At 38.1% G+C, this 20,898-nt stretch overlaps 1 protein-coding gene across 3 annotated transcripts in view; it reads left to right on the plus strand.

Moving 5' to 3' along the window:
- Positions 1 to 20,898, plus strand: part of LOC126298678 (glutamate receptor ionotropic, kainate 2-like) — a 397,907-nt gene that overhangs the window by 109,374 nt on the left and 267,635 nt on the right. For all 3 annotated transcript variants that reach the window (XM_049990109.1, XM_049990111.1, XM_049990110.1), the window contains one exon: positions 14,285 to 14,469. In XM_049990109.1, coding sequence (XP_049846066.1) covers positions 14,285 to 14,469 — 185 coding nt within the window. The remainder of the gene's footprint in view (positions 1 to 14,284; positions 14,470 to 20,898) is intronic.

The following is a 20,898-nucleotide window of genomic DNA, read 5'->3' on the forward strand; positions in this document are numbered from 1 at the left end:
ATTGTTTCTTACAGTGAGCCAAAATACTTTATAAGCAAGAAATTCATGAAAGAGCAGCAAGAAAGAAGTACTGAGCACCTGATAAGTTAAAAACATTTCATTTTTCTGATTGTTTATTCGCCATTAGAGAGAAGGGTGGCTCAACATACAAAACATATGAGAAGTAAACTGCTCAGATTATGAATTGCTCTTATGAAAAATTATCTCTGCTCCAAGGTAGCAGAGTGCTGCAAAACAGCCACATATGTCTCTGTCAACCTCTGACTGTGTGACTCAGACCTTCATCCCTAACTTCCATAATATTCCCTCTTCCTGCCCAACTTCCAGTCTCTCAAAAATTATAGGTGGATGGGCTGACTGTGTACTATTTCCAGTGTGATCACTGAGAAATACCACAAAAGTTTAAAAAATTGGAAAAAGGCCACAAACTTCCCCTTTCTGCATACATGAAGCACATTTAACCTTCACAAAGTTTTACTGGATTAAATGTGAGTTATTTTATATTCGTCATTTCATCTGCACCATCCGCTATGTGAACCAATGTAAACTCATTGGCTGAATCAAATTTTTGGAGTGGAAACAGAGGCACCACTCCAATGGTTCTACAGATGCTGGGACACCCAGAGGTAAGGAGCACACACAGAGAAGCCAGATTATTGTACTCATATATCTCCAATTGGTTTCAAGTTTAGTGTGAAATTGCTGCCCACCTTGGCACTGCTTGCCAATACATAAAAGGCAATGGTGCAAGTCGTTCAGCCTGATACGAAGTATTGACTACCCACAATGGAGCACAGGTTGCTATGCCAGCTTGATGTGAAGCTTTTCTCTCCTCACACACAACCCAATGGACCACCAACATAAAATGGAAAAATATGCTGGCTCTGAAAAGAATACATATCATGTAGCAATATGTGACAGTATTTTTCCTTAAAATCTACAGGGTATCAGCTTTATAAAGCAGGTTTAGGTCATGTGTACTCTCCCTGCAATTAATCTTAATTGATGGGTGTTTAAGTAATACCTTAATATTGAGACATTTTTGATCAAATTATAATGAACTTGACTTTTGAAAGTAGGATCCATGTGGCATAGGATTGCTTACCACTGATCAATTATATGGTACCCTTTAAAAACAATCACTGCAGTAGTTAAACTTTTAATCTCTGTAAGTGTAGTAATTTTATGTATGAGAATGTCCAATAACATATATTCCCTCAGACAGGAAAGAATACAATCACCATTAATTAAAGAAAGTGGTGTTGGTCATGCTAAATAGAAGAAAGAAAATGTTAATACACTAGAATTAGTTCACTGCAGGATTGTTTCTGGAAAGATACCAGAACTAGTCTTGCTTATAAACATTAAGAATGCCCACATAGTATCAGGGGAATGGATGAAACCAAATTCCAGTTGGAATATATATCATAAAGATAGGCTGTACACTGATTGTGGAGTCATGTTTACAATTGTAAAAAATACAGTGATATCGAGTTAGCTTAGTACAGATTCAAATGCAAAATAATCTGTATGAATATAAGTGTTAAAGGTGTATCAAACATGGTCATTGGATCAGTGCTCCATGCAGATGTGCATCTGTTGTGCTCTGACATTTCACATAATTTTTGTAGGACACAGGATATTGAAGCTGCAGTGCTCATCTTTGGTGTGCTAGCATAAAAGAGGATGAAAAATCAGCTAAGTGTCAAAACCCATGCAATTCACACATTTATTTACTTATACAAGTCATGTGAGTAAAGTAATAAGACTGACATCATTGCGAGCAATCTTGCAACGCTGTGTTGTTCTACTTCTGTAGACTCTGTTCATGCCTTCCAGATGCTCAGTCTGAGTTTCAGCACCACACAGTCATAACTTGATTTTTGAGGGTGAAGTTCTGTTTTTTTTTTTTGTGTGTGTGTGTGTGTGTGTGTGTGTGTGTGTGTGTGTGTGTGTGTGTGTGTGTGTTTTACGAAAATGGTACAGTGTTATGCAGTCAACTTTTGTGTTAAACTTGGATAATCCACAGGTACGATCCTTGAAAAGTTGAAACAGACATTTGGAGAACATTATTTATCAAGAGCACAAGTTTTCACTAGCACAAATCATATTTGTGAGGCTGAAAACACACTGAAGATGAGCCTCACTCAGGGAGATCTTCATCTTCGAAAACCAATGAAAATGTCAAATGAGTGTTTGCTCTTGTGAGATCAGTTTGACATTTAACAACAAGTATGATAAATGACCTGTTCACTGTACATCAAATTTTGACCAAATATTTGCACAGGGGAAAGGTCTGTGCCAAAATGGTGGGGGAAAACCTCACAGCTGAGCAGAAGGACAACTGAAGAAATGTGAACATTGCTCTTCTTGAGAGGACTGTCAATGACCATGAATGGTTCAGTCATGTGATCACAAATGATAACTCCTGGGTTTCTGAGGAAACTCCTGATTAAGCAGAAAATTGAGGAGTGGCACACTAAGACATCTCCTCAACCAGAAAAATCAAAGATCAAAACAATGTTGGTTTGCTTTTTTGACCACAGGGGTATCATGCACAAATAATTTGTTCCTCCAGGACAAGCTGCCAACCTAGTGTTTTACAAAGATGTCCTTGAAAGGCACAGGAAAAAGGAGAATCAAGTGAGACTGTATATGGCAGGCAGATGGATGCCAAATCATGACAGTGCCTGTGTCACACAGATGCCTTCCATCACATAGGTTTTGACCTGAAAAGCCATTTCTGTTGTTCCTCAGTCCTGGTATTTACCTGTTCTTAGTAACTGTGACTTTTTCGATTTCCTTAAATTGAAAAGGTCTTAAAAGTACATCATTTTGGGGCTCTGGAAAACATTCAAAATAATGTGAATGACATGTTAAAGGTCCTCCTAGTTTCAGTCCTTCAGTGCTGCTACCAAGACTAGGAACAATAACTCCGCCAGTGTATAGTTGCTGAAGGGAACTACTTTGAATGGTAAAGAAATCATTCTCGTTACTTTTCTCACACACATTGTACTTATGTATATAACACCATTGATGGTTACATATCTGTGTTTATACAGTGTCTATATTTTCACATTACAATGTACTTCAGACTTGCATTCCGTTATGATGTACTTCAAAGATGTCTGCATGTCTGAAGAAATAGATGCTGTTCTGACAGTTACAGCTGTGGTAAATACTACAAAATGTGGTCACATTTCATGAACGCGGAATGACATCAGCTTTTTGTGACAAATGAAAACCTGTGCCAGTCTGGGACATGAACAAGGATTTCCTGCTTCTTCCGATCAGTTGCCTTAACCGCTTCAGCTCTCTGAGCATGCCTCCAGGACCAATCCAATTGTTAGAACAATCTTTCTTTCTTCAGACATGCATGCATGTATAAACACAAATATTGGAACCATAAATGGTGTTCCCACGCCTCAACAGACTAAAGCAATGATAAAATATTTCTCTCCCTGTGCGGGAATCTTGGAAGGTGCAAGCATAAGGTTGTGGATGCCATGACATATGGAAGGTTGGGTCTGTCTTGGAGGTGTGACTGGTTAATGCTACCATTCCCAATAAGCAAGAAATATGGGTTCTTTGCCACCTTTCCACTATCCCATTGCTTGCTGGGTGATAAATGATTGTGGGATGATCCTGGAATCCACACAGTCTAGCCAGTTCATTGAACAGATTAGACTTAAATTATTGACCCTGATCCATTGTAACATGTAGGGGGCATCAAAAACATGATAAACAATGTCCAATAAATGCCTTTGCTATTGTCTCGGCTGCTACATCTGTCACTGGTATAGCCTCTGCCCATCTTTTGCATCTGTCTACTGCTGTGAGCAAGTATTTATAACCCTCTGAGTGTGGAAGTGGGCCCACTATGTCGAGGTGAATGTAACCAAACCTTGCTGGTGAATCTGCAAAATTTTCAACTTCTGCATGAAAATGTCAACCTACTTTACAATGCTGGCATTGAAGGCATTAACAACTCCAATTCCTGACATCCTTTTTAATTGATGGTCACACAAAATCATTCAGTTAGCAACTTGATAGTGGTGTTTGCATCTGGGTGTGCTAGGTTGTGGATACTGTCCAAAGCCACTTTGCGGAATCGCTGTGTAATGTAGGGCCATGGTCTCTGTTGTGATACATCACACCATATTTTGGTCTGGCTTCCTGGCACTTCTATCTGTGCCATCTCCAATCCTGTGTATCGATCTGTTAGTGAGTCTTGCAACTCTTGATCTCTCTCTTCTGCTGTGGTGAGGTCGTCGTAATTTAAGATGCTCACCAAGCTGCATACTCAAGAAAAATAATCGGTGAATATGTTTTTTGCTCCATAGTGAATTGACTGATGAACTCTATGTGTTGGAATTGCCATGGTGAACATTTATCACTGATGTCATAGAATGTTGATATGATAGGTTTACGATCTGTGCAAATTGCCACTGGTCAGGCTTCAACATAAGGCTGAAAATGTCTCACACACTCATATATCACCAGTAACTCCCTATCATGAGCACTCCATTTTGTCTCTCTGTGCAGTAGCTTGTTTGGAAAAAAAAAACTCAAGGGCTGCCAGTGTCCATTCACTTCTTGGTTTAGTGCTGCTCCAATTGCGACCTGGCTGGCGTCAACCACAATGTTCAATTGTGAATCCAGGACAGGATGGGCCAGCAACACTGCATCTTCAAGTCTGCTTTGTAACCAGCTTTACTCATTTCTGGTGTCCATTGTAATAGGCTCTTGCCCTTGGCATTCTTACTCGCAAGCATATCTGTTAGTGGTACCTGGGTGGCATCTGTTCCCGGCAAGTAATGACAGTAGAAATTTACCATGCCTAAAAATCGTCTAAGTTGCTTATAGTCCATTGTGTCCCACTTATAAGGCAGACATTTGCCAAGCTTACAGCCAGTGCAAAGTTTGACAGAAAATCAGCACATAATACAGGTTTCATAATGTTTGTCACCATGAAACGCCAGTTGTATGGTCTGCCTGCTTAGCTGAGTGGTTACGTGCTTGTCTCTCATGCAGTGGGCCCAGATTCAATTCCTGGCCGGGTTGTAGATTTTCCTCTGCATGTGGACTGGGTGTTGTGTTGTCCTCATCACCATTTCATCCTCATCATTGGCATGCAAGTCGCCCAATAAGGTGTCAACTGAAATAACACCTGCACCCTGCAGCCAAACTTCCCCGGCCAACAATGCGTCATCCTCATTTCATTTTTCCCAATTGTATGGAATAGGGACACCAATGTGTATCATTATATCTTTGTGCACATATGTTTTTATGCTAACAACTGTGCCCAAGACTGGAAGGGTGCTGTCCTCCAAACCAGTGTCTATTAAAAATCGTAAGCCTGGAATCTTATCAATCACATGCAATCAATGTGATGCCATACCATGACTCATCAGAAAAGTAGTAAGCATGCCATCATGGGCCTTACCTTTGCTGTGTGTCTGTATGTGAGTTGCTGCTATTTTACTCTTCTTATATTGGCATCTTCGTTTGTGAGTGTCACAGCCTGTGGGCCTAACTCAAACTGCCCTTGCCATTTGGGTATTTAAATGGTTTCATGCACTGTGTAGTACAGGCGCCAAACCATCAGCAGTAGTTTGACCTTGAGTAGCACCTGATGGCTGTAGATTGGCTGTCTGATGGCTGTTCTCTTATCGGCATCTGTCTGTAACTTCAAGTCCTTTAACTGCGTAACAAATCGTCCCATTGTGGTCCATAACCCTGAAAGTTCCCCATTGATGTTCAATGATTGTTGACAAGATGCAGTGCCACAACTCAGCATCAGCACCACCAAAAACTGCAATGCGTGTTTGTCACTTTCTGTTGTGATGCTCATATTTGTCGCTATTACGCATGTCACAGTGGTTGATTCCAATGTGGCATATGCTCTATCAGCTACTTGCATAAATTTTTCCAATGGTTGTCCTTCATACGCTATTAATGTCAACTGTCCTTGAGATGGAATCTGTTGTCACCAGATATGAAGCAGCAACTCATTAGATAATACACTACAGTCCGCTATCACTCCCAAATATCTCCAAAATTCTGATGGGTCTGTCCCCACATTTCGCCTGGTAAAGCACTTGTGAAAGCCTCTGCTTGGGTAGCTTTGTGCAGCAAGTGATTATCAAAGTCTTCAGGATGCGATATGCTTGTTGGTGGGGTGGGTGTACAATCATATTGGAAACTATTGTCATCACTCTCTGGTCCAAATTCCTAATTGCCAGTGTAAATTGTTCTTGGTCCTCTGTGATCTGTTGCTGTGCAAAAATGCTTTTCAAAATCACAAATGGTGTGTCTGGTTCTGAGGGCATAAATGGAGGTACCCGCAGTTGTAGGCACAGCTCAGTTGGCATGAACAAAATTGCATGAGGAAAATTTTTGGTGCGTGTTTGCACTTGCGGCGCTGTAGTTATCACTTATGATCTTGCCGTGTCCATCTTGCTGTCATCTCTCAGCATCAACTGTTCTAAAACTTCAATCTCTTTTTGCAGCTACAGGATCTCATCACCAGTGGATTGTAAAAAATGACTTGCACCTTCCATGATTAATGGATGTAATCTGAAAAATATGTTGTTGCAACTTAAACCAGTCTTGTTTTTGGGATCACCAACTATGTAGGTCAGAAATGAAACCCACATATACCTAGAGACATTTACTTTACTTGGATTAATGTTGGAAGTACAGCTGTTTTTTTTTCTTTTTTTCTTTTTTTGCTTGAGAGAGATTTTTTTGGCCAAAAACAACATGACAACCATGCCTCAGCCACCATATTCACCAGATTCAGCCCCCTATGACTTTTTCCTGTTCCCAAAACTTATGAAAGGATGAAAATCTTCAACAATTGAGTAAACAAAAACTACATCGCTGGAAATACTCAAGGCTTATGAGGAGCACTTCAAGAACTGGAAGAAGCATTGGTACAAGTGTATTGTGTGTGAGGTGGATTATTTTGAAGAGGACATCATTAATATTGATGCATAAATAAATATTCTTTCATAAAAATATAAAGTCACCTTACTTTTTGAGCACACCTCATATATTAATTCTCTTATCACCATGAGACAGATGTGTTCTCATTTTCATTCCAGGCCACAGTCATTTAAACACATAGTAGCACCTTAGGTGCAACCCACAATGGAAGAGTATTGTGAAGAGGCCAGACTGATTTATGTTTCCTGAAAAAGGCAGCAGCCTGTCAGCAACTTCAGAGGCAACAGGCTGTGTGATAGGCTGATCTGGCCTTGTAACATTAGCCATCATGGTCGTGCTGTGCTGGTGCTGTGAACGGCTGAAAGCAAGGGGAATTGCTGCTGTGATTTATTTCTTCTGAGGTCATGCAGCTTTACTTTAAGATAAATGATGATGGCATCCTCTTCGGTAAAATATTCCAGAGGTGAAATAGTCCCCCCCCCCCCCCCCAACCCCTCTTTTTATCTCTAGGCTGCAACTACTCAGGAGGATCAACAAAAACAAGACTGAAATTCTATAGGCCAGAGCATGTCAACATAGATTAGAGAATTTAAAAAGAGAAATGGATAAGCTTAAGGCAGATACAGTGGGAATTAGTGCAGTTCAGTGGCAGGAAGAACAGGGCTTCTGGTTAGGTTAGTACCGAGTTTTCTACACAAAATTCAATAGGGGTAATGCAAGAGTAGGCCGAATAAGCATTATAAAAATAGAGATGTAGGTAAGCTACTATAAAAACATAGTGAACACAGCATCATAGCCAAAATAGACATGAAGCCAATATCCATCACAGTAGTTCATGTATATATGCCAATGAGGTCCACAGATGATGAAGAGTTCGAAACAATGTGTGATGAGTGTAAAGGATATTATTCAAATAGTTAAAGGATATGAAGATTTAATTGTGATGGGTGGTTGTAAGTTGGTAGTTGGAAAAGGAAGAGAAGGAGAAATAGTAGGAGAATGTGGACTATGGGAAAGAAATGAAAGAAGCCACCTGGTCAAATTTTACTGAGATTATAATTAATCAAATAAAACTATATGGTTCCAGAGACCTTTTCATGTCTCAAACATCTATTATGTATATATGCAGACTGAACTGATGAATGAAAATTTGTGCCAAGGCTTGGATTCAAACCTGGATCTCCTGCTCACTAGGCAGATCTGCAGCCACTGTGCCCCCCAAGCATAGAATTCCATAAAAAGTGTCCATGCTGATGTGTACAGTGCCCGGTGTTGTGTGCTGGTGGAGGTTAGGGTCATCTGGCCAGTCGGAGCAAACACTACAGATACGAACATTCTTTGTGTATTAGTAGCACATAGGGTAAAGTGTTGCCCTTCACAGTTGCTTCACAGTTGAATGTCCATTCTGCACCGAGTGAGGTGGTGCAGTGGTTAGCACACTGGACTCACATTTGGGAGGATGACGGTTCAATCCCGTGTCCGGCCATTCTGATTTCGGTTTTCCATGATTTCCCTAAATCGCTTCAGGCAAATGCCGGGATGGTTCCTTAGAAAGGGCATGCCCGATTTCCTTCCCCATCCTTCCCTAATCCGAGCTTGTGTTCTGTCCCTAATGATCTCATTGTCGACGGGACGTTTAACAGTAATCTCCTCCTCCTCCTTCCTCCATTCTGCAGTCTTGACATCCCGCACTGCTGGAAAAACTGGAGGTTGTGACATTGTCTATTGGCACAAAACCTGTCGTACACAGCTAGCGAATGCAATGTATTTACGTGAATTGGGGTCAACAATGTGGGTCTTATGGCTATAGCAACTGACCACTCATTAAAAACTCCAACCAATTACAATCAGGCACTTTTATTAAGGTTCATGTAATTCCACAAAACACAAGAAAAAACACTACAGAAAATCACAATATGCACATCGTAACCCAAGTCCACAAGACCCAATCAAACTGCTGGAGGTTGTGACATTGTCTACTGGCACAAAAATGGTCATACACAGCTAGCGAATGCAATGTATTTTTGCAAATTGTGGTCACCAATGTGGGTTTTCTGGCTATAGCAACTGACCGCTCGTAGAAAACTCCAACCAATTACGATCAGGTACTTTTATTAAGGTTCATGTAATTCCACAAAACACAAGAAAAAACACTACAGAAAATCACAACATGTACATCGTAACCCAAGCCCACAAGACCCAATCAAAGAACAAGTCCCCAAAGACCGTTTACTCTGCACTTCGTAGGTGGCAGTTACTGGCAGTCGATGGTTGCCACACATTTATCAAAGAAACGTGATGATCCTAAGGAAGCTGATATACTGTTAATTATATTAAAATGTTTGTGATTTTTATACAGATGTATTTTTGTTGCTTTCTCAGGACCACAATAGGTAACTGAAAATTTTCAGTGTATACAACATTTATATGGCCACTGGTATTCAATTGTTGCTCAACATTTGTAATATCATATAGAGTAAATCCTTCTTCATTGTATTTGTCTAATTGGTTACATAATATCCTGGTTAACTCTTTTGGTAATTTTTTTAACTTCTTCTCCAATTTTCTTAATTGCACCTGTAGTTAGTTCTCTGCCTAAGACATTATTTGGTGATAAGTTAATGCAAGTATTACTGCTCTAGGACAACAAAGATTATCAGTATTATTAATTATAGTAATACATATTTTAGTCCTTTTATTATCAGTTAACTTTATGATTTCTACCTATTGGAATGGCTAACATTTAAATGTAGTATTTGCTATAATATTAGAACCATCAGATGTTAATATATCTCTGATTTTATTCCACAAAATGTGAACAGATTCTTTAATATTATTTGATGCTTTGTATCCTGTAGAAATATTATGAAACAATTTTGGAGGTGCTGTTATATTCAGCTTATCCCGTATCTAAAATTCGTTCCCTTTTTAGCAACTTCCACCATAGAACTGAGTGCTTTTGTTATATAATATGTTTCCTCACTAATGGTATCAAGTTTGCTAATAACATCATTGTTAAAGACAATTTTATAGTCAACAGAAGAAGCTTTAAATTTTTCATTAAATTTAGATTCTATGTCTTTAATCTCAGATAAATCACTTTTTGACAGTTTTTGCTTTTTTCTTGCTTTAATAGTTTACTACTGAATAGATAAATTTCATTTTGTCTCACTATCTTTTCTTGTGTTGATGGTCAAGTTTTTTTAAAGAACATCATCATCAAATCTGTGAAAATAATTTATATTAGGTACATGTTTTGTTTTTGTTTTAGTCATTTGGAATAATTCTTGATGAAACTGAAAATCTTGTAAAATCATAAGATTAACTAATTCTGCTTTCTTTAATTTGCTATAGCCTTTAATACCAAGATCTGATTATAGTTTGGAATTCAACTGCTTTCTTATCATTAAGGTTCCTTGCAGAGATAGGTAAATTGTGTGATAAAATGAAATTAATTACATTATCTTTATTAAATCTACTATATCCAGTGCAATTATGTCTTTTACAATGGTTACAAAGTTGAGCAAGTGTCAAATGTCTCACAGTCTGAGTCACTTTAGTCTTTCTTTATTAGTTAAAAAACATTAGATTTGTGAAAAATGAAAATTTAATTAATTTTCATTACATTTAAGCTCTGGCTTTGTTTAAATAATCCTGAACACAAAACATATATCTACAAGAGAGCTTATTCCTAGATGAAGAGACCGAGTGAGGTGGTGCAGTGGTTAGACACTAGACTCGCATTCGGGAGGACGGCGGTTCAATCCCGCATCCGGCCATCCTGCCATCAGGCAAATGCCGTGATGGTTTCTTTGAAAGGGCACGGTCAACTTCCTTCCCCATCCTTCCCTAATCTGATGAGACTGATGACCTCGCTGTCTGGTCTCCTTCCCCAAAACAACCTCCAACCCTAGATGAAGAATTTAAGTAAAAACACCTAAAATCTTCAGTTTCTTGACAATTAATACATTTCTTGGTTGAATTATCATGCTCATCATTTTCCATTGATAATAATGTTTTAGCATGTTCATTACCTGAAATTCATTTTAAATAATTCTCATAACATTTAGGCATGACATTTTTTCAACATACCCAAATAATTTTCTTACTATTATATCTATTTCTATGACAATTTTTATCACGTTCATTACACATATGTGAATGCTTATCCTTTGTACATTTGTGTGATGGAAAGTTATCAATTGTATTCTCAGCTCTTCAGATTTTACACATTTTGTATACTTCCATTTATATGGAAATAGTTTTCAGTAGATTTAAGTAAAATTTTGCACTAGCATAATTTAACTTTGTTAGGAATTTAATACTATTATTTTCTGCCTTCCTTTCACTGTAATAGATTTGGTTAAATATGTGAAATATAATTATAATGAATATTAGTGATGATGCATATATCATCAATACAAAAATGTCAACCCATTTTTTACATTTTAAATTTCATCAAATTTTAATCTGTATAAGTCAGTCATAGACCATGTCAACAACAAGCTTTCATATAATAATAAACAAGTGTTTGCGATAATTGATAAAGATAATAGGCTTTGGTTTAAAGCAAAAGATGTAGCTAAAATTTTGTAATATAAAGATCCAAAACAAGCAATAAAAAATATGTCCAAGAAGATGATAACATTACTTATGGAAATATAAGGTGTTCTCCCACATGCACCTCACATATAATGAAAAAAATACTATTTTCATAAATGAATCTGGTTTATATTCTTTAATTTTATTATTAAAAAAACTATCCAAACAATTTATAAAATGGTTAACAAAAGAATTTTTACCATTTATGAGAAAATATGCTGAACACTACTACAGGAAATTATAAAACTAAAAGATACAGAAAATCAATGATTATAACAACAACTACATCAAAAGGAAAAGGAATGTCTATATGTAAAAGAAATATTAGATGATGTGGTAGAGATTAAGAAAGAACAAATTATTTACATTGCCACATCTTAACAGCATGCCAAGTAAAGCAATTGTAACTTGATGGTGAATTGTCAAAACAATAATCTTTCAGGAAGATTATATGGTTATAGTACTGGAAGACCTAAGGAAGATAAAATGTGTTATGTCAGAAAATATGAATGTACAGATTATAAGTTAAAAGTCTCTGGTTTCAGAAAAAAAGGATGAGTATGACTAATATTTAGACCCTTAGTGCACTGATCATGTACTATTTGAGTGGTCTTATTTACTTCTGAAGTATTTACCCTCTGCCAGAACATTTCTCTTACCTATGTTAAGTTATGACACTGTTACTATACTATCTAAAATTACACACAGCATGTATACACTATGTTTTCACTGAAAAGCTACACAGCTTTTTCAGTTTTTATTGGTTATCAACTCTTTCAGCTACTGAGTAGGTGTAATTATGACCTATCAGTAGCTACAAGAAGAAATCTGTGCTTTCCATACATATTCCTATTATGGCAGAGCATTATATTTGCTTTTGTAATCCATATCGATTTGCACAATATCAACACTTACAATTAAATATTTAAATTAATGTTTTCTTAATAATTACTTAATTATAACCTACCCAATATTAGTATAAAAGAAGACTACTTGGATATAAGGTTGTCAGTATACCCATTAAGTGAACAAAGAAAAGAGACACCCATTTCACAGAAAAATACTCTGTAAAGTGAAGGGACAGGAAGGAGGAAGAGTGATATAGCATGAAATGTAACTTCAAGAGCACTTTATGAATAAATTAGGAGGAAGAAATGCCAATAAATTGTTACCAAAGGCATGGAAGGTGAGTGTTGTCCAGATCTGTGCCAGAATTATAGAATTTTTGGTGTAGTACTACCAGTAAGTAAAACTACAGAACCAGTGGGTTTGGTCACTGGTGGTGCCTGCAGAGGAAGCTTAGGCAAGTTACACTATTGATAACAGCATAACAAGCTTTACATAATGATAATGCACTTTCCAGTGGTTTGCAGAGTATGGATGTAGATATAGATGTAGTTCTCTTTATTATTTATTCATTTATTGTGGCGCTTTGGGCAAACACATTTTATTAGCATATGGTACAATCTATTTGTAATCCCTGTAAGTTTTACAATATTTTGTGAAATGAAACAGAAATAATGATACAGTCTTTTGAAAAGAGATTCATAGGTTTTGGAGCACTACAGCAGAGTACCTCATATTTTACTCCTAAGTTATCTGTGAAGATTTTCGAAAATGAAATTAAAATACCTATCATGATAGCAGACCAAACACATTCAGTGTATATCAGATCTGAAAACTTTATTTTTCTTACAAGTGCACAGCACTAAAATGAATATATTTTGCAGTTACCTACATCTACATTCAAACTCCATAAGTCATTTTATGATGTATGGTTGAGCCTAGCCTGTACAATTACTAGTCACTTCTTTTTCTGTTCCACCCACAAAAAGAACAATGCTAAAATGACATTCTGTGTGTCTCTGTATGAGCCCTAATCTTTCTGATCTTATCTTCATGATCCTTATGTGAAATGTGTATTAGCACCAGTATAATCATTGTGCAATTGTCCTCAGAAGCTGGTTCTCTAAATTTTCTCAATAGGACTCCTGTAAAAGAACATTGCCTTTCTTCCAGTGATTCCCATGTGAGTTCCCAAAGCATCCCCACAATACTTGCATGTTGCCTGAACCTACTGCTAACAAATGTAGCAGCCCACCTCTTAATTGATTCAGTGTCTTCCTTCAATCTGACCTGATGCAGATCCCTAACACACAAACAGTACTCAACAATGGGTGACACTGATGTCCTATATGCAATCTCCTTTACAGATGAACCACTATTTCCTAAAAGATTTCCAATAAACTGAAGTCAACCAATATGGAGAGACCTATACAGTCTTCAGCTTAAGCTAACTGTTACACCAATGACAGTTATCCTCACATATTCTGTTGATGGGACAGAATTCAGATACAGCTCCTCATCCAGTAGGTGCAAGATTCAAATACCTTCTTGGCTCTCCTGATTTAGGTTTCCTGAGATGTTTCTAAACTGATTAAGACATATTCCTTGAGAAATGACATGTTTGGTACCTTTCCCCTTATTTTGAACTTGCAGTTCAGCTCTAAGAATCTGTTGGTGAGAGGTTGTTAAGCCCTGTTTGTGCTTTCTTGTTTTAGAACATGGACATAAACATTACATCTCATGAGAATTACTTTGAATGGCCAATATCAGAAATGCAAGAAACAATTATGAAATTTCTTAGAAAAATCTTACATCTCATTGCTACTTTAATAAAAGTGTGTACTTTCCATTCCATATGAAGTACAAACAGTCTGTTTATTTTCAGTTTGTGAGCTGCTGTCAAATGGTGTGTGGGCTATATTTGGACCTAATTCAAGTTCAGCATCTGAGCAAGTTCAATCAATCTGTGATACTATTGAAATACCTCATATTGAGATGAGATGGAATACCAAACAGCGAAGACAAGATGTTGCTCTTAACTTATACCCCCATCCAAAGGCACTGTCAAAAGTAAGTATGTATCAAATTACCCCGATGAAAAATGATAACTAAGTTTGTGGCAATGCACATAAATTTTCAGTATCTTGGGATTACTCAGATCTGAGTCACCATGGGCACACTACATTATTATTATGTAATTTCTGAAACCATTAGACTATCTTGGATTTCTTCTGTAAAAATCCATAGGTTAGTGAAAATCATGTTTGAGAATTTGTATATCAGATTGCAGTATCATTTCTCACAGATGCATTCTGCCAGTTCTGATGTGTATGAAGCTAATAAATCATATAAATATGATGTCAGATAAGTAAATGGTGGAGTAGATGAAATGAAAGAAATGGTGTGGGAGGCAGGTTAGAGGTTGGAGTATATTGTGGGAGAGGAAGCAACACATAGGGGAAGAGATCAGAACAGTTTAAGAATATGAGGATTGGTAGAGGGGCAGGGAGGGGGGGTGGGGGGGGGGGGCATATGGAAAACAGGTGAAATGTTGGACCCTGTCAGAAGTTTCTCAGCTCTGATCAGTCAGGTAAGTGGCATGGCATAGGTTAGTTAGTTAGTTATATTACTTGTTCCATGGATCATGAACACGATTCTTTCGTAATGATGTGGAACGTGTCAAAGTACAAAAGATTCATTTATCCCAAATAATCTTTGTTAGTCTTATATACGGTACAATTGTTAATACTTACTGTATTTCTTTAGCCTATGTCTAAAAATTCATCTATGGAGTAGAAGGAGTTGTCATTCAGGAATTCCCTTAACTTACTTTTGAATGCCGATTGGTTGTCTGTCAGACTTTTGATATTGTTTGGCAAGTGACCAAAAACCTTTGTGGCAGTATAATTCACCCCCTTTTGTGCCAATGTCAAATTCAATGAACGGTAGTGAGGTCACCCTGTCTCCTAGTATTGTAGCTGTGGACTGTGCTATTAATTCTGAAGTGATCTGGGTTACTAACAACAAATTTCATTAGGCTGTATATATATTGTGAAGCTACTGGCAATATCCCTAATTCTTTAAATAATTGTCTACAAGATGATCTTGGATGAGCCCCAGACATTATTCTGATAACACGTTTTTGTGTAATAAATACGTTCTTTCTTAGTGATGAATTGCCCCAAAAGATGATTCCGTAAGAAAGCAACGAATGAAAATATGCATGGTAAGCTAGCTTACTGATGTGCTTGTCTCCAAAATTTGCAATGACACTAATAGCATAGGTAGCTGAGCTCAATCGTTTCAGTAGATTGTCAATGTGTGTCTTCCAGTTTAAATTCTGATCAATACAGACACCCAGAAATTTTAAACAATCTGCTTTAGCTAAAGATTTTCCCCCACACTCTATATTTATTTCCGGTGTTATGCCTTTCCCTGTACTGAACTGTATGTACAGTGTTTTTTCAAAGTTCAACGAAAGTCCATTAGCGGAAAACCACCTAATAACTCTTTGAAAAACATTATTTGCATTTTCCTCAGCTGATTCTTGCTTTTTAGGCTTGATTACAATATTTGTGTCATCTGCAAAGAGAACCAAGTTTGCATCTTCATGAATATAATTAGGCAAGTCATTAACATATATTAAAAACAATAAAGGCCCCAAGACAGAACCCTGTGGTACCCCATTCTTGATACATCCCCAGTCTGAATAATCTGATGCCCTTTGTGTACTATGTGGGTTTACTGTTTCAACCTTCTGCATTCTACCAGTTAAATATGAAGTGAACCATCTGTGTACTGAACCATTCATTCCATAGTACTTCAGCTTATCTAAGAGGATTTCATGATCCACAGAATCAAAAGCCTTAGAGAGATCACAGAAAATCCCAATTGGTGATGTTCTACTATCCAGAGCATTTAAAATTTGATCAGTGAAAGCACGTATAGCACTATCTGTTGAAACACCTTTCTGAAAACCGAACTGACATTTTGTTAAAACGTTATTCCCACTGATGTGTAAAGTTACTCTTGAGTACATTACTTTTTCAAGTAAGACAGGACAACAGAGAGCGGTTTCCCCAACATTCTAGAAATGTCATACTCACAGACATTTGGAACATGAAGATTTTTATGCCAAGAATGCTCACTGAAATAAAATATGTCTCTGCAAAAATATTGGATATTAGTGTCACATGATCCAGTCATGTTACATAAATGTTCTAGCTACTCCAACATCTCTTTAAACCCCTAAAAAGTACAAAATTTAGTTAAAATGTTACTCCAAATTTTACACAGTTACTGCCTATTATTGGAGATTATGTCTTCAGTTATTAATAGCATGAAGTAAAGAGTGAGAGAATCAATAAAAAGAATTTTGTATAATCATTTGTTGTAAGTCTTCTTTCTGTTGGCACAGTCATATAGGTGAATGGTACCGTCATGCTAAAGCTGCAAAGATGTGTCCAGGTTCTGTTTCTCTGTATGTCAAATTAGAAAAACCATGAAGCAGAAATATACTTTCTCTTCAAAATTATTTTATTCCATACTTTACTGTTTTCAAAAATAAACACATTTCTTGTCAAGAACTGCTGACTGCCAGCCATTATACCTCACAAAAAGAACTGCTTTATGACTGCATAATAACTACATATGGCTCACATCAAGTGTAGCTCACACTCCAAGTGCCCAAGAATAGTGATATACTATTACAGTATAATGATATGTTTACATGATTGATATAATCGATATCAGTGTAGATTTACATCAAAATTATGTAAAATATACAATTTGAACTCTTTGGATTGTGTTCTAAATTACAGTGTAACAGGTTCTTTGATTCTTTTAAAGACAAGAAAATCACTGATTGTGTTGAAAAGGTGAGTCAATCACTATTTAGAATATTGTACAAATGGCTATGCAAGTTATAAAATTATTAATAGTTGTCATTCACACTAATTTTCTTAACAAATTTAGTATGTGAGAAACTGATGTGCTATATTTTGTGTCAGCTACTGTGGGTGTCAGCACCAATACAAACAAGGAAGGAGAGAAGTTGCGATAGTTGGTGGCAGAAATCCAAAGTAATCTGTATATTAAACTTTCAAATTAATAGAAAATTTTATTTCTAGAATGAGATTTTCACTCTGCAGCAGAGTGTGTGCTGATACGAAATTTTCTAGCAGATTAAACCTGTCTGTCGGACCGAGACTCTAACTCGGGTTCACAGAAGAGCTTTGGAAGGTAGGAGATGAGGCACTGGCAGAATTGTTGCTGTTAGGATGGGTTGTGAGTCATGTTTGGGTAGCTCAGTTGGTAGAGCACTTTCCCATGAAAGGCAAAGGACCCGAGTTTTGAGTCTCGGTCCAGCACACAATTTTAATCTGCCAGGAAGTTTCAACTTTATTTCTATTAAGGAAAGAAACCTGACTTAATTTCTTGTTATGAAGTGGGTTCGTGTGCCACCTAAATGCAATTTCTTTACACACTATTACTGCTTGCAGTACACGGGCTAAGTATCATCTTCCTATTACTGAGTACTACTGAGTACTGAGGCTCTCAAAGTCTGCAACTGAACTGGGCAGGTGGTTAAGTCAGTGATGGCAGGGGGAACTAAACTCTGTCTTCCTGGAGGTGTGCCGCTGTCTGCTCTTTCCAATGGTGTGTGGGTCAACACCTTCTTGATACTGTCCCATGTTGCTATCCTGGTTGATGTGCAATCAGTGCTTTAGGACTGCACATTCCTCCCCCCACCTCATCACCATCCCCAAAATGCTGCTCTGTCTTCATAAAGAAAACCATCTTATGACAACGGGATGGGGGGGAGTGGTGGAGGCAGGAACTGGTGGTGTGAGAAGCCAGAAACCACAACTGGGACCAACACAGAGCCCCTGGCCATGCCCCAGCACTTGTCCTCCACTACAAGGGGAACATCAATCAGACAACCCCCGAAAAGTCACCCAACCTCTTCCTGAGCCAGTCAGATGAAAAACTGAGAGGGCAGTGATGACACAGCAGCAATGACAATGGTGATGGCACCATTGCTGTGTCAATGGCTGGCACTAGGAGGAGCATCATGAAGTTGAGATGCTGCAGCAGCAAAGGCAATGGGTCCAGCTCTGTCGTTTCTGCAGGCAGTGTTGAAGAGTACCCCAGGTGCAGCCACACCAGCAGCAAGATCCTGGTAGAATGTGAATCTGGCGACAGAAAATTGGCAGAAGAATCTCATGATCGACAAGCACGAATCTGGTTCTGATGGTGGTGCAGCAAACCTAGCAGAACCTTGAATTAAATACATGGAAGTGGCCAATCTTTGAAGAATTTTTACTCTCATCCAGCACCTGGTGTTACCAAAACTCTGAAAAGAATAGAATCACCAAGTGCAAAACAATACTTGTGAATAATAGGAGGCACAATGTGCTGCAGTGGGTGCAGCAATTGGAGAAGCATGCTGTGTGCCAGCCATGTAGAGGCACTGCTGGTGATGAACCATCATAGGGCTGGGGGCAGTGCATTGCAAGAAAGAGCAGTGGTGCTTGCTCCAATGTGTTGGAGTCACATAGTTTGTTCATCTGTTGCCTGAACATATGAACAGATCGTTCAGCTTCTCCATTCAACTGAGGGTGAAATGGAGGACTGGTAAGGTGAGTGATAGCATTTGCTGTACAAAGCTGTTCAGCATCCTGAGCCAAACTGTTTCCCATTGTCCATAGCCAACACATCAGGCGAACCTTCCAAGCAAAAAAATAGATGACAAAGCCTGAATAATAGTATGCAACCTAGTAGAGTTCCTAGATACTGCAAATGGATTTTGCTATAAAAGTCCACAGCAGTAAGCCAATAAGTGTTTCAAAAGGACCCAACAAAGCCAGCATGCACTCATCGCCACAGCAGTTTTGAAAATGTTTGGTGCAGGGCCAATAGAGTGTCAGCACATGTGTGACACTGTGTCTTCATGAATTGAAAGTGGACATCTATGCCTGGCCAAGTGTAGTGCTGACACACTGTTTAGTGCATAAAATTCCCCAATGACCTTGGTTGGGCAATCACAACACATCTTTTTGGAGCAGTTTAGGAATAAGCACACGTGATTGTTCAGTCATTTTTCAATAAAATCACACCATGTCAGAAGGAGAGGTTATGCTGATGAGCATGAAAGAATTCTGACTGGTTTTCACTGAACAAGGACAAGAAGTACAGGTGTTGTGCAATGAAAGGTTCAAGTCAGGGTCTGTGTCAGTGGCCTGTGTGATTTTCCTATAGTGCAGTAAAAAATCTGTAGTAGTTCAGTGTCCTGTGCATCGATCTTACAACAAGATCTGACAGTAGCATCAAATTCAGAATCAGGACCAAATGGAGGATGACAAAGGATATCAGTATTTGCATTCTTTGATGTGGGCAGGTACAACAATTTGTTCTGATGCTGGGTCAATAACAAAGCCCAACACTGCAGCTTATGAGCCATGCATGGCAGAACAGGTTTAGATGGTTGAAATAATGCCTGAAGTGGCTTATGGTCAATCACTAGGTGAAACTTATGACCAAACAGGTAATGGTGAAACTTTGTGATCCTGTAGATAACAGCAAGTGCTTCATTCTCAATTTGGGAATGATTACATTGTGTTTTGCTCAATAACTTGGGAGCAAAAGCAATCAGCCTGTCCTGTGAACCAAATATGTGAGAGCATAGCCCTGATACTGAATGAAGAAGCATCTGCTACCAAAACCACAGGCTTAGTGGGATCTAAATGAACAAGGCATCTATCACTCAACAAGGCGCCTTAAAGTTTCTGGAATGCATTCTGACACTCTTTGGTCCAAACAAAAGGCACATTTTTGTGCTGCAAAAGATGCAATGGAACTCTGATCTGGGCTACATTGGGTATAAACTAAATATAAATGTCAACTTCTTGAGAACTGAATACAGTTCCGTTACATTCCACATGCCAGGGAGGTTCTGAATGCCCACTAAATGTGATTGAATGGGGGTGGACACAATGACTATTAAGAACATGACCTAATTACTGATTTCAGGCTGATAAAAGGCTCCCCTGCTTTATTTCTTCATTGATTGTCTTCGGTGTTGACATGCTGCATGGTTATACTGGCTGAAATATGGGGGGGGGGGGGGGGGGGGGGGAGGTGCAAGTTCAACACTGAATACTGTAAATGATGTAGCCGACAGTTGCACAATTGTGTTTCACAGTTCTTTACTTTCACTATTCACAACGCCCAAATACTGCGCAGTTATATGGCCAGTTCACTATTGGTAAATGTTGCTGTTGAACATCTGTGAGCAGTAAAAACCTAACCACACAGTTCACAGTTCTTGCAGAATAATATCGTATGCGTGACACTATTTCTCAAAGGAATTGAACATGCATTGTCATTCATTGTCTTAACACACAACTTATTTGTGTTACACTAATTTCACTGTTAAGTTGAGGCATTGTCGTTTCTTTAACCAATACATAAGTCCTGTCTGGAGACTGGCAGTGGACT

Source organism: Schistocerca gregaria, chromosome X, assembly GCF_023897955.1.
Source record: "Schistocerca gregaria isolate iqSchGreg1 chromosome X, iqSchGreg1.2, whole genome shotgun sequence".
Lineage (NCBI taxonomy): Eukaryota > Metazoa > Arthropoda > Insecta > Orthoptera > Acrididae > Schistocerca > Schistocerca gregaria.